At 48.8% G+C, this 13,857-nt stretch overlaps 1 protein-coding gene across 7 annotated transcripts in view; it reads left to right on the top strand.

Annotated features, from left to right (window-relative positions):
- Positions 1-13,857, top strand: part of GRIK4 (glutamate ionotropic receptor kainate type subunit 4) — a 206,759-nt gene that overhangs the window by 159,969 nt on the left and 32,933 nt on the right. For 4 of the 7 annotated variants that reach the window (XR_012766114.1, XM_075442330.1, XM_075442331.1 and 1 more), the window contains exons 8-10: positions 819-980; positions 7,927-8,079; positions 9,260-9,364. Coding sequence is in view for 6 of the 7 variants with exons in the window: in XM_075442330.1 (XP_075298445.1) it covers positions 819-980; positions 7,927-8,079; positions 9,260-9,364 (420 nt within the window). In the remaining variant the exon portion in view is untranslated. Of the gene's footprint in view, positions 1-818; positions 981-7,926; positions 8,080-9,259; positions 9,365-12,742; positions 13,098-13,857 lie in introns of those variants that run through there. The other 3 variants (XM_075442333.1, XM_075442336.1, XM_075442334.1) reach the window with 3 other exon arrangements.

The following is a 13,857-nucleotide window of genomic DNA, read 5'->3' on the forward strand; positions in this document are numbered from 1 at the left end:
CGCCCAGGCTTGAGTCCAGTTCAGGCTGCTCTCAGAGGAAACAAAATTAGTAAGGAAAGGACCATTAATTCCTCTCCAGACATGGGTCTCCACAGTCTGGTGGTCTTGATGGCCTGGGGATCTCTCCTGCCTGGGGTTTGCACAGACAACCTTTGCCCCTGTGCTTGCACTGCCTGGGCTCTCAGCCATAGCGATACCTGGGCACAGCAGTATTTTCACGGGGAACACAGCAGGGATCTTTTTCTGGGAGTGCCTTGGAGACACCATTGCTTGGGAAGTATAAATCTGCTAAGGAGCTCTGTGCTCTGGACCTCCCACAGCAGACCTGACCACCTCTGGCCAATTACAGCAGGTTACTGGCTTCATCTCAAAAATATCACCCACCTTCTTGCCTCTGCTGTAACCTCTGTGTTACAGGGAATCTCCTGTCAGCAGAGTTGGTTTATAAGCTGCAAAGAATAACACAATGCTCAGGCATGTTGGCAGGAACCATGCTCAGAAATGAGAAGTTCCCAGTACCCGCCTTGGAAGTATTTTGGTCTTTTTGTGGAACTTGGCCAGTAAAGTGCTGGACTTAGATGACATCCTCATTAAAAGCCTGAGACAGGCAGCCTGCTGAATCGGGTCGTGGTTAGCACCCAGGTTCTGCCTTTGCAGCTGGTGAGTGGATTTCAGCCCCAACTTGAAGTTGGTAGGTTTCACATGCAGGTTCTCATAGCTGCGTGGTCCCATCTTCCCTTCAAGGGTATTGAGTGATTTTGAAGCTTTTGGTGCCTGTTTTCTTCCTTAATCCTGTTTTCTGTTTTGGGCTGCTTTAGGAGTTTTCCCTCCAGCGCCTGGACAGTCTGCTGGACGACCGAGTCAACATCCTAGGATTTTCCATTTTCAACCAGTCTCACGCTTTCTTCCAAGAGTTTGTCCAGAGCCTCAACCAGTCCTGGCAGGAGAACTGCGATCACGCTCCTTTTACTGGGCCGGCAGTAAGTAAAATTCATTCCCATCATCCACAGCTTCCTTGAGACAGAAGCGGCTATAGTCCATCAGAAAAAACCTGTTGCAGGTTTGTTCTGAGCAGACATTGGCCATGCAGTGTGAATAGAGTATGCAGAGGTAGAAACTTTGGTCTCAAATGTATGGATGCATGGTATTGACTCAGTCTTTAATCCGGGTAACGCCTGTGCTAAAGAGCTCAGGCACAGCACCAGGCTACTGTTGCTGTGCTGCTGTGCCTTGGATTGGCTTTTGCAGTTGTCGGTGTTGGGGAGCTGGTGGTCCAGGAATGGGAAGAATGAACCAGGCAGTGCACCTTAGTTGAGTGAAGTAGGTAGGAGAGGACTTGAGGTGTCAAGATGTGACCTTACAGGGGAGCCTTCTGATCTGGAGAATACCAAGATGATCCTGAAAGCCTGTGGTTGCCCAAAGGGACCTTGGGGAACCACGTGGGCCTAGAGCTCTAGAGGGCTTGTCTGTACTTGAATGACTCTACAGCTTTAAATTCAAGCCTAATATTAATTTAAATTGTATTTATAGGCAAGTGCAGGGGCTGATGCAGCCCTAGTTCAGTGCTGCCCTTGTGAAATTTGTCCTTGTGTATTTAGCTCTAGGAAAATGGCTGGTGGAAGAGGGAGTCTGGATGCAAATAGCATGGAAAGGGCTGGGCTGAGGTGGATGCCAAGGGGCTGTGTCATGTTGCACGCTGTAACATCTCCCTGATGAGCAAGGAGATCAGCACCAAAATCTCTTAGGGACTCTTCATAGCTGGGAAGGTTTGCAGAGCAGATTTGCCAAATCAGGGATGCATGGGGCCGTGGCTTGCACCGGGGAGAGGAGAGAGAAAATGCCATCAGTGGAACCCTTTGTGTCATTTTTAATGAATTCAGAGTCCCCTTGACAAGCTGAGGCAGCTATGTGCTGCTGAAAACCTCCTTATTATCACTACAAAGTGATCTTAAGCAGGCAAAATAAGGAGCTTTCTGCCATTTGTCTCCACATCCTATTGGCTTGACATGGAGCTCAGGCCATGTTTAGTACGTGCCTGCGATCATCCTGCTCTCCCTCTGCCCAGCCCTCCCATGCAGAGGCGGCTGCGGTGAGCTTGCTGTCTGCCCTGCTAAATCTCCATGGGATTGCTACCAGGAAGCCTCCTATTTGGATGCCAGTTGCAGGAACTGTTCAGCAGTATTAAAAATAAATTTCCTTTTAATAATACAAACAGAAGACAGTAGGAACAGGAGCGTAGCAGGTGTGATGGGGAAATAACTGATAGCATCGTGCCTCTTACACTGTGTTGTCTTGAACAAGTAGCAAAATCTGTAGGTGGAAGGATGCAACAGAATGCCCCATTGCAGCACTGTTTTTTGAAAGAGTGAATGAGTTCAGAGCTGAATAGGGTTGTTTGGTTTGTCAGCCTGAGCCTAAATCACCCATCAGAGTATTATTAAGCCAGCTGGATGCTCCTTTCATTCATTCATAAAGGACAATCAGCTATACAGCAGGCTTCTTCCCGGGCCAGGGAGGACATATCTGGAGGGAGGGGGCTTGGCCACACTGCATCGCCCTGGTCGAAGTGGTTCCAGCCCTGCTGTCATTAGGGCAGCTGCCTGGGGGCTGCGGTACCTTGCCAAGCCCCTGCTGTGGGGCTGCTCTTGGCTGTGCTGGGTAGCACCCCTTGTGCTAGGTGGTGGTCAGATGCTCAGGAGGGACTGTTATTCTTGGTGTACAAATGGGAAATTGAGGCATGGAGGGGAAGTGACTTCTCCCATTACATTGGAGTCAGGGAATCTACAGCACAACGTGAAAATGAGTTTATTGCTCCTGAACTCTAGTATAGAGTCTTAACCAAAAGATAATTTCCTTCTGATGATGTGAAGGTTCACCCTGTGTTTGTAGCAAGGCTGCCATCACCAATATGCCATGTCCCAGGTGATGAGAAAAGGGCCTTCCCCCAGGCAGTGAAAATACAGAGCAGAGGTGAAGTGAAATATTCTGGGCAGGGCATGTGTTTCCTCTGCAGTGTCTGCGAGGAAAATCCAGTACCGTTTTGCCATCTGGCAGGTCTCATCTCCCAGAGAGCATCTCTCTGTGTAAGAACTTCCCCTTTTAGTCCTGGGAAGCAGATATCTTGTGGGATAGCTCATACTAAAAAGAGAAAAGGAAGCTCAACAGCTGGAAGTGACAGGAGGGAGGTTTCCTGTGAACTGCAAAATCCCAAGGCTTTCTTACTAGAGCTGAGAAAGCGTCTGAAGAAGGAGGAGGGAGCTGCTTGCTCTAATGCCATTCTCATTAATCACATTGCAAAGAAAGGAAATCAGAGAAAATCATTCAAATTACAGATGGCTAGATTAGGTAATTAGAATTTAGGCTAAAACAGATGTTTGTAATTAAGTGTTTATGTCATTGAATAAAATCCAGATTGTAAAGTCTATTTCACAGGATTTTAATGGTTTTAATTCTCTGTGTTATGTTTGGGGGCAAAGATACAGATGATAATGTTTTAGAAAAAAAAAAACAACAAACCCCACATGTCAAAACCCAGACTAGCCAAACCTGTTCATGTTTCCCTGGAGATCAGCATACCTTTAAACATGGCCTTTACGTGGGAGATTTCCGTAAATAAAAAACAAATAAAAATCATCTTCCACTGAACCATGCTTAACCTGCTGTTGGTTTCTAGAGGGATAGATCTGGTGTTGGGAGGAAGGTGTGCTGCATGGAGCTATAGTGTACCCGGGTCAAACTCAGGCACCATCCCTGCTCCCGAGGTGCAGGGCAGCTTGATAGCATTAGTTGTCTTGAAGACACTGGTGGGAATGGTCCTGCCAGCTGCTGTGGGCAAGGGCTGGAGATAGGTTTCTTGACCCTTTCTAGATGGTGAGTTGTTCCCAGGGCTTTGTGTTACAGATGTACGCTGCAGCACCTCCTTAGTTCTCAGGTACAGGCTGTCCTTGTGCAGCTGACCAGCATGCCGAGGGGAATGGAGCAGCGAGCCTATCTGCCCAGCCTACCATCTGCTCCATTTTCTGGAGCCTTGTTCTGATGACGCATCCGTCAAGTGGAAATTTTTATCAGCAACTTTTGTTGTCACGAATTAGGCTTTAGGGGTAAAGGGGAGTCCCCTGCGACCCATGAACCTGCAAGTGGTGGACCACTGCTGAGCTTACCAAGTCTTTCACGTGGAGCCTGTCACGGAGCTCTTACATTGCAGAGATGGTACAAAAACCACAGGGATCTGCACAAATCAGATGATGCAAGCAAGGAAGAGAATCAATTTGTTAACAGGAAAATTGGCTTTTTGTGACAGAGTGACAAAGCTGCGGTTTAAAATGAAAACATAAAAGTAGCAAGAGATTTTATAGGCAACATGAAGAAAGTTGAGGCGATGTACACGAGAGCAGTGACAGATCCCCCTTGCTGAATCTGCCTGGAGGAAGTTAAAAAGGTGCTGCCTCCAGCTCTCTCTCCACTCATCTGCTGAAGGTGATGGGCCCAAGGCACGAGAGACCTTGCGGCTGCTCTGCATCTGTTCCAGTGCAAACTCCAGGAGCTTCCCTTAACACACCGCTAACTTATGTGAGCCTGCAGGGAAGCAGAGTGGACGCGCTAACAGGACCCAGTCCTCATCTGAGCTTTCTGGGCTGCGGGAGATAGCTGGAAGCAGTGAGCTTGTGTTAACCCCCCTCAGTTAGCTTTGCGAGAAGACGCTTGCCTGCCTATGAAAGCCGGAGAGACCAAAGAAACCAGAGCAGCTGCTGCAATCCAGTGTTTTGTAGTTGTGAACGGTCTCCTCCACAGAGCCTGCATCCCAAACTACCGTGCTGTGTTGAATGTGGTTTATTAGCGTTACCGAGTGAACAGCAGCAGAGGGGTATGGCCATTACGTTGGTGGTGCAGGGCAACAGAGCAAATGCTGCACTGGGTGGAGATGAGAGATGAACGGGAGAGTGGCAGCGCTGCTGGCAGCAATGCAGGTGGCGGTGGAGCAGGACGATCCCAGCGACCACAGGAAGAGGTGGAGTACCTTGGAGGATTTTGATACCAGAGGAGGGAACGGAGTGAAGGCTATGATCCTCCCTAGGTCTGATTTGTGGTGGATGTTCGAGAGATTGAAAGGGGAATCAAGGTAAGAGTTTAAAAAGAGGGGCACGGGTCTGTTTACTTGCGTGTGGTTGTGTTGCCAGGCAGGGAATGGCTGGCATAAATGATAAGCAGGATCAGGAATGGAAATGCGGTGCTTCTGAGGAAAATTGTGGAGGGAAAAAAAAAAGGGAAGAGGTATGTTGAGAGTGTGGGAGGGACTCACATTCCCTACCAAGAGGACTTGATCCTGCACATCCCAGCCCCCTCCCCAATCCCTAAATTGCTTGAAATCATAAGGGGGCTGTCAAACATTCCAACAAATTGTTCAAGACTAAGGAGTAAAATATTCCAATCAATAATGTCAAATGCCTCACTGAGATCTACAAGTCGCTTGCTCACCAGCTAATAAGAGATCATTAGCTGCTCAGGGAAAATGGAAATGAAAACCCAACAGGACACAATTAAAAATGCTGGGCAAATATTCTGATTTGGCATGAGATGGTGAAACTTTTGGGGTCACAGGGGTTGCATTTGTTCTCATAGCATTCATGTTTGGCCAACTGGTATTAATGTGGTTCCTGATTCAGGAAAGCGACTGCTATTTGTGTATGGTATCCTGTAACCTGAATGGGATTCAGTCCACAGTTAAAATTAATTGTATGCTAAAAAGCTTCGTGGAACAGGGGCTGAGGACAGGACAGGCTGGAGAGGTACTATTAGGAAAGGAACTTGCATGGGAGAGGAAAAAAGAAAGGTAGGAAGAAGGATGTATCAGCTCCTTTAAGAAGAAAATACTTCACAGGAAGGGAATGTTTAAATCGGCTGTGAATACTAAGCAAAAAAACATAGCAAACTTAGCCCGAACAGAAGGGAAGAATTGCAGGACAGAGGCTTGCTGCCGTTGCAAAGGGAACTGTGGTATCTCATCACTGAGGCAGGATGGGAAACAGGATACCTGATTTGTGTTCCCACTTTGCCACCTGTTCCTTGTGTGTCCTCAGGCTGCTCATCTGCTCTGGTGTTACAGGTTGCCTCCTGCAAAATAGCTGTACTAAAACTTCATAGCACTGTAGCCAGTCAATCCTTAGTAGCAGCAGAAAGCACTCAACATACATGACCAAAGGTGCTGCCCATTGCTTGAGAGAGGGGTCAGATGCAAGACTGGCAGGGGCCAGTCAAGTTGCTAACACTTACTGGAAAGTCCCTGGATACTATTTGAGTAAGACGGATATGTGCAGGAGAAATGTGATAGAGCAAATGTGAGTCTGTGTCAGCAGAGAGGAGCTGGAAAAGCAAGAGGTTACTGGTGGCATTAGAGCTGGTGTTTGGGGGTTTGCTAGCATTAGGCTGGAGTCATGCCTTTTAACTTGTGCTGGCTTGTACGTTTTAAGGTTTTGTGCTGCTCGTTAACTGCCTAATCCCAGGCCATTGTGGTCAATGAGGTTTTACCACTGATCTGAGTAAGATCAAGCAGGGTTAAATCTGGCTCACTCTGTTCCAATTAGTAACACAGTTGAAGCCAAAGGTTCATTGGGATGATTGAACTGGGCGAAGTTGTCCCTGCAGGGCAACTGGCAGAAGTGAATAAACCTAATCAGGCTTTGGGAGGAATAGGGGATGTGGATACTGTGGAAGTGCCAGAAGTCACTAACAGGTTAAGGTGGGTGAAAGGAGACCCAGGCTAGAGACTGAATCCATTACCCAGAGCTGGGATGGTAAGAGGATGCTCTCAGAAGCAGCCATGAGGAAAATGTAGCCCTGATAGTAATGAGCTGCAGCAACTTAATTCCAGCAGAGTCAGGAGGTGACAATAATTAAAAGTGAAATCTTAGTCACAACAGTGAACACAAGAGAGCAAATGGCTGATTATTAACTAGATCAAAAACATTGAAATGGTTGTGCATGGGCGAAAAACACGGTTTGTGAGGCTTGAGGGACAAAGAAATCAGATTAAAGGCAAAAAAAGCAAAGATGAGAAGGAGAGGGGATGAGCTCTGTGATTCTGGACATTGCTTCAGCAATGCTGTTGCAGAGCAGGTAACAGCCAGCAGGAAACTGGAGATTCTAGCAAGGGACTCGATGGTCTCAATGGGGTCTGAAGGCCAAGGGTCAGTTGTTGGAGAAGCAGATCTAGGAAAACCTCATTTCTCATGGCTCTGCCTTTCATAGGTCGAAGAAGAACTCTCTGGTACCTAATGAAGGTTGCAGCAGAACAGTTAGCTTCCCTCCTGTGCGTGCAGGCACAGGATCTTTATTCTGCCCAGCTGCCTATTTTAAGACCTTCACAAACCTGATGCTCTCAGGAGATCTCCCCCTGTCCAGCAGATTGATCAGAGCTCACCAAAGCACCAAAAGAGCATACCTTGATTAGAAACAGTTAGTTACTTTAGGAAACTGAGAGAGAAAAGAATGGGAAGGGACAGGGACAAATAGAGGTAGAAAGATGACAGCGATGGAAGAAACCCTGAGGAATAAGCAAGCAGAGACATAAAGGGTAAGGAAGGAAGCAAGAAGAAAAGGAGAAACGTGACAGACTGGGAGTGGGGCTGGCAGTGGGATTACATTTGGCCCGGTGATGCCTACACAGACACAGCCGTGCAGGGATACCATTGCTTTTGTCTCCCTGCTCTCGGATGGGTGCAGACAGGGCTGCAGGGTGTTGCTGGAGCAGAATGGTAGGCAAGCAGTGCTTGCTGTCAGCACAGAGGAGGCCAAGGATTTTGCTCCTTTCTGACCCCCGCTGAGGCTGTGGACAGAGCATTCTCCTGCTTGCTGCAAGGTCCTGAAGGTGCAGTGGGAGGCTTGATGTTTGTCTTCCTGTCTCAATGTCTTGCTTCCTTTTCCCCACAGCTCTCTTCTGCCCTGCTGTTTGATGCTGTGTATGCTGTGGTGACGGCTGTGCAGGAGCTGAACCGGAGTCAGGAGATTGGCGTGAAGCCCCTGTCCTGTGGGTCTGCCCAGATCTGGCAGCACGGCACCAGTCTGATGAACTACCTGAGAATGGTGAGGAGGGACTGAAGTTTGCTGGTGTGTTAGGAGCCAGTGCTCGTCACTGCCAGAAGCAAGAGATGTGTATGTACACGCTGGTGCAGGCACAGTTTTCAAGCACAGAGTGTCAGTCTGTTTGAAGGTACCACTGGGAATGAAAGGAGAGGAGATCTGAGGGCTGGTTTGTCACTGGCCTTGGAACAACATGAAACACACCGTTTTTCAGGCTTTGCTCCAGAAAAACTGGAATTCAATGAATTTCTTTTTTTAAGTGTGAATGTTTCTAAGTGATTTGAGCTCTGTTATGAGTGAACTTGAGTTGATATGAGGTCGTGCAGTACAATAGCTTAGAGCTCAGTGGCAAGAGGTGGGTTTCCCTATAAAGGAGTTTGGGCTCCTTTGAACCCAAAAGTGTGGTTGCTGGAAGCCTAGTTCTGGCATGAGAACAGACCCTGAAATTTCAGCCTTGTGAAATAGCTGGAGTTTGTCAAAATGAGACCTGACCATGCAGAAGGAGCGTGTTTTCTGAGTATGTTTGGGATGCAGTTGAAAGGTAATGAGATTTTTTTTCCCAAAAAAGAAGGATCAGCTGAACCTGAACGTTGTGCCATTTTGGCCCATGCATGTGAACCCTGCTTTAAATCTCACCCTTAGTCAGAGACAAAACTCTTCAGCTTCGCTTGGCTGTGCTACTAGGAGGCCCAGTAGCTTGCTCTTGTTACTGAAGAGGTGCTCCAGCAGCAAGTGAGCAATGGTTAATCTGCACAGTGAGGCTAGACATATCCTGGCTCTGCTGCAACATGCTCTTGTGCTGAACACTGGCCCGATGCAGTGCAACAGCGTGTAATGGTTTGTGGAGGAATCCCCAGCTAATGATTCAGTGTGACGTAGCGAAGAGCTCATGCCTGCCACAGAGCAGCACGGTGTTAGCCTTAGGATGGAGGAAGGGTGCAGAGCAATTCAGGGAACCCTGCACCTCATGCTGCTGATTCTCCTGCTCCGCTCCACATCTCTCAGTGCTACCCTAGCCAGGCTCTGAAAGCAGTTGGGATTGAGACATGAGGATTGCATTGCTGCTGCCGCTGGGAGGGTGGATGGTCAGTGCGTGGGGTGAGCAGCCACCTCCCACGGCTCGGCTGCGGGCAGCGGGGTGAGCCGCCTTGATGGGCGCTGTAACTCATTCTCTCTTGGACAGGTAGAATTGGAAGGTCTCACTGGCCACATCGAATTCAACAGCAAAGGCCAGCGATCCAACTACGCCTTGAAAATCCTGCAGCACACACGCAGCGGCTTCCGGCAGGTAAGAGCGGCCACGCTGCCTCGGGGACGGTGCCGGGGGACAGTCCGTGCATAGCCTGGCACAGGCTTGGCTCAGGCTACTGTGGTGAGGAGTGTAGGGGGTTGCAGCCCCCCACTTTGCAAGATGAGGTGTTCAGCAAGTGACATGCACAGCGTGGCTGTCACAGTAGCTCTCACTGGGCCTGGGTTGGAAAACACACTGTGTTTTGCTTTGTCATGATAATTTAGATTTGTCTTAATGTATCAGGCCCCTGAGGTGGTGATGTTAGAGCCAGTATCTGTCCTGTCACAGTAACCCTCCTGTGCAGGAGATAATTCAGGGCATAAACTGTGTGCCAGATATGAGCTCATGCTCAAGACACTTTGGTTCTTAAGCTTGTAGAGTCACATGTACTCAAAATTATTTGTATGGAGAAAAATGGCAGAATTTCCCATGAAATGGGCAAAAAAGGGTACTATGAACCTTTCCAAACAGCTGGTTCTGGGAGGGAAAGTGACAGGGGCAGTCCCATGTCAGGAGCTCCGCACCGTCTCTCCCTAGCCTGGCATGCGGGAGGAAGTGCAAGGTAATTTACCTCTCTGTTTATGGTGCGTGTTCCTCTGGAACAGGTTTGCTTGGCTCAGACTCTCATTTGCTTTTCGTCTTAGTGCTTGTAGATTCCTCACAGCGTTGGTGCTTTTTCTGCTTATTACTCTCTTTCTGTCCAAGGGATATTTTCTGGCTCCAGCTAAAGTTGAGGATAACTGTGTGGGGTCACAGATATCAAACAGTTGAGATTATGTGACACAAGCCTGAGGAAGTTTTTACTGTTTTTACTGTTTTGACTTTTTTAGGGTTTTACTGGTAAATCCAAACCTCTTTCGGGAAAAAAACAGAAGGCCCAGAAAAAAAGGTTTTCATCTGTCTTATTTCCCTGCTGACAGCTCCACACCTGCCCTTTTCTCGGAGATTGCCATTTCTCCCAGACGCTGGCAGAGAACAAAAGCTATTGTATCTTGCCCGACACCAGCAGAGCATTTTGGCATTCGGCAGTCTCTCCTGGTCTGGCAGCAGTGAATTTTAGCCTTGGCAAGGATGTTGCCTGCCAGTTCTTACCTGTCAAGTGACAGCTCAGCTTTGATGCCGCCTTTAGCTGAGTGAGCAGGGGATCAGGATGGCATTTTCCTCACAGTAAGATCTCTCATAGCACCAATGCCCTTTTAATCATTTCCCAAACCCATCATACTCTGAGCAAAAGTGACAGATCCTAGCCCATCTGCATTAGTAAGAGCACTGCATTCAGCTGGAGCAAAGGAAGCAAATGCTGTAAACCTCACTATGACAGCTATGGTTTTGATGTGTTTAAAAGTGGCAGGGAGTTCGCATTAAATGCACAGGTCCTTTTGGAGGAGTGCTTCTCCCAGAGCCCCACAGAGAGCTCTGACTGCCGCCTGATCTGCCCTGAGACAAAAGTCTCGTCTCTTCTCCACAAAACGGTCTGACAGGAGAAAACCTTTTTTGACCTGTTGCGTGCAACGGCTCGGTAAGTAAGCAGCTTCATGTTTCAGAGGTATTCAGGAAACCTGCTCTGGGACTAAGTTTTTTGAACTTCCCATCAGAGAGCAGTGGTGATAAATCACTTTCAGTCACAATAACAAGGTGCTGGAAGGACGGGGCAGCCCCGCGGTGTGGGCAGCTGCCTGCTGAGAGCCTGCAGTGCCTGCAAGCCCTGTCCTGTCAGAAACCCACCAGCGAGGAGTGAGTCTTCATAAAGTTGCCCCATACGTCTGGGGCAGCCTTTCTCCCCTCCGCTCTCCCATTTGCAGGCAGCCCCCTCACGGGGGTCTTGCCTGACTGACAGCAGTGCCCAGAGCGGGGTTAGGACCCCTCGCAGGCTGCAAGAGCTTCTTGTGATGTGCCAGGCTGCGAAGACTGTCTGTCGCTGGGCAGAGCTGTGACATCTGGGCAGGGTCCTGTTTGGTCCTGCCCACCCCTCTCCGTCACGGCAAAGGGAAACCAAAGGCCACTCTGCGGTGCCATAGATGATTATTTTCTTCTCACCAACCTGGCTTCTCATAATAAGAATGACTAAATAAATCATTAAAAATCATTTAATTAAACCCACCACAAGGAGATGGGGTAAGGAACAGACATTCCCATCCTGGAGACAATCTTGTTCCCAAGGGTTGTATTAACTGATTTGCTCAGGCTCTTGTTTGAAACACTTTTATTCCCTCCTCAGTTTTAATCAAGCTCACGGTCTCTGCTCATTTCTCTCTTTCTCTCTTTCCCTCTCTCTTCTTCTCTTTCCCCCTCTCTCTCTTTCCATCTATCGAAGCCACAGGGACTTCCAGCTCATCAGCTTTGATAGAGAGTTCAACGAATTTTGAAGCTGATCCAGCCAGCAAACAAATTAGAGACACTTAGATTTTCTAACTTGCTGTTGCTTTTGGGCAAGGAGAGACAGGGCTTTTTGACATCCAATTTTTAATACATTTATGTATGCACCAAACGTGTCTTTTCCTGATTTAGCTTAACTAGTGAAAATTTTTCCCCAGCCATATGAGAGCTGCTCTGTGTTCATAAGATGCGCGATAAAGCACAGACTCATTAATGTGTTGGTGATCCATCGATCTGACAAGGACTGAGCTTGTAAATGTCATCTTTTTTATTTTTTCCCTTTCTTTGCCCCTTTAAAAAGCATTGCAGCACACCCCTCCAGTTTCAGTGTAGTGATTTGCAGTAAACCAAGAGCTAGGGTTTGGCAGCTTAACAGGAGAAAGGAAGGAAGAGGGGCTGTGATTTATACGACCCCAGGGAAGGCAAGCGTGCAGAGGAGAAGCAGGGGAAGCTGCTGTTGGGGCTGGAGTCCTGCCATGGGCATGTTGTCCCCAGCTCTGCCTGTGACCCCTTGTTCTCCCCTGTCCTAAGTACAGCCATTAGTCGCCTAACGGCTCTGCTGGTGTCCTGAGACAGAGCAGTGCAAGTGATGGGGGTGTCTAATTGGTATGTTGATGAGATACAGATGAATTACCAGCCGATAGCTCTGAGACCCTCAGCGATCCCCGCCACATCAAACCTTTTTAATTTAGAAGCAGTTAATCAGTCTCGATGGGACTTGTTCCTCTTTAGCTGTTACCCCCAGCAAGAGTTCAGGGACAGATCCTGCCAAGCGCTGAATGTCTTTTGCCCCCGAGGACCAGGTGAACTCCGTGTGTGCCACCATCGGGTCCTGCGTGGGCTATGCCAGGTGTCAGTCACCTTGTCTGAAGGGGACGTCACGGGGGGGGGGGGGAAAGGAGATCGTGGGGTTTGCTGCATGGCTTCAGAGGTGGGTTGTGCGCGTGTCTTGTGGTTGTACAGGTTTCTATAGTTGGTGTTCTCTGTGTCCCCTGACAGCTTATGTGGAGGAAGCTTTTGCCTGCTTGCCTTGCTGCCATCAGTCCTGCAGTAGCGTCCTTCAGAAGTGCCAACCACGTGGCAGGCCTGTGCAGTGTCGTCTGAGGGATTTCTTTCATTTGTTTGTTTTATTCCCCTTTCCCCTCCCCAGACACCCCCAAACTCCCTCCTGTTCAGGCCAATGATGGCACCATGTACCAAGTACCTATTAATTGTATCTCCTCCTGGCACAGTCTCTTTCCCGTTAGTGCTGACAAGGCTCTCCAAACACAGACTTGATGAGAGACGATAGCATTTTGCTCTCCTTCCTTTTCCTGGAGACATGGAGGAAGGCAAGGTGATGAATGCAGTCTGCAGGACAGTGCTTGCTAATCAGAGCCTAGGAAGTATCTGGGTTTGTTGCAGCGGCGGTGTCCTGCCTGCTCGAAGATACTCATATTCAGGACTGGCTTTACTTTAATTTTTAGCTGGGGAGTGGTGGTGGTAAGTACCTGTGGTGCCTATGAAGCTTATGGAGAAGCCTTGCCATGTCTTCTCTCCCTGCCATCAGCTGCCATTCAGGCCTGCAGGGCACTGAGAAGAAGACATCATTAAAATCATTAGCCTGAGTGATATTTTGTCATCTTGCGCCACAAGGAGCTTGAAAGCCCGGGCATCCTGAACGTGGCTGTATCTGAACGGAGGAGCTGAAGGATCTGAAGGAGCGAGCCAGGAATGCCTCACTTGCGTCGCGTTAGCCGCTGGTGATTTTCTACGGAGATGAGAAATCTTTGTCACCAGTCCAAGTAATGCCTTTTGGAGAGCAGCCAGTTTGAGGGACCTGGCCTGCCTGTGGGAATGGGGCAGCGTCACAAGCAGGGGCAGTTCCTTGCTTATTCCAGGCTCGTGGTTCATGTGTACTTGCTCCCTGCTTACAGCAAGGATATGTAACAACACAGACCTCCTTCCTCGAGGCGCTGGCAGGCGTTGCAGGCAGAGCAGGGCTGGCTCTCCCTACGGCAGAGGCAGAGAGCTGAGCACAGGGAAGTGCAGAGACTACGCGCAGGTCTGCAGTGGGACCACACAGCTTGAGGACATGGAGGGAGCTTGCTTCATCCAGGCTGTGGGCTGTCATC

Source organism: Opisthocomus hoazin, chromosome 24 (assembly GCF_030867145.1).
Source record: "Opisthocomus hoazin isolate bOpiHoa1 chromosome 24, bOpiHoa1.hap1, whole genome shotgun sequence".
Classification (NCBI taxonomy): Eukaryota; Metazoa; Chordata; class Aves; order Opisthocomiformes; family Opisthocomidae; genus Opisthocomus; species Opisthocomus hoazin.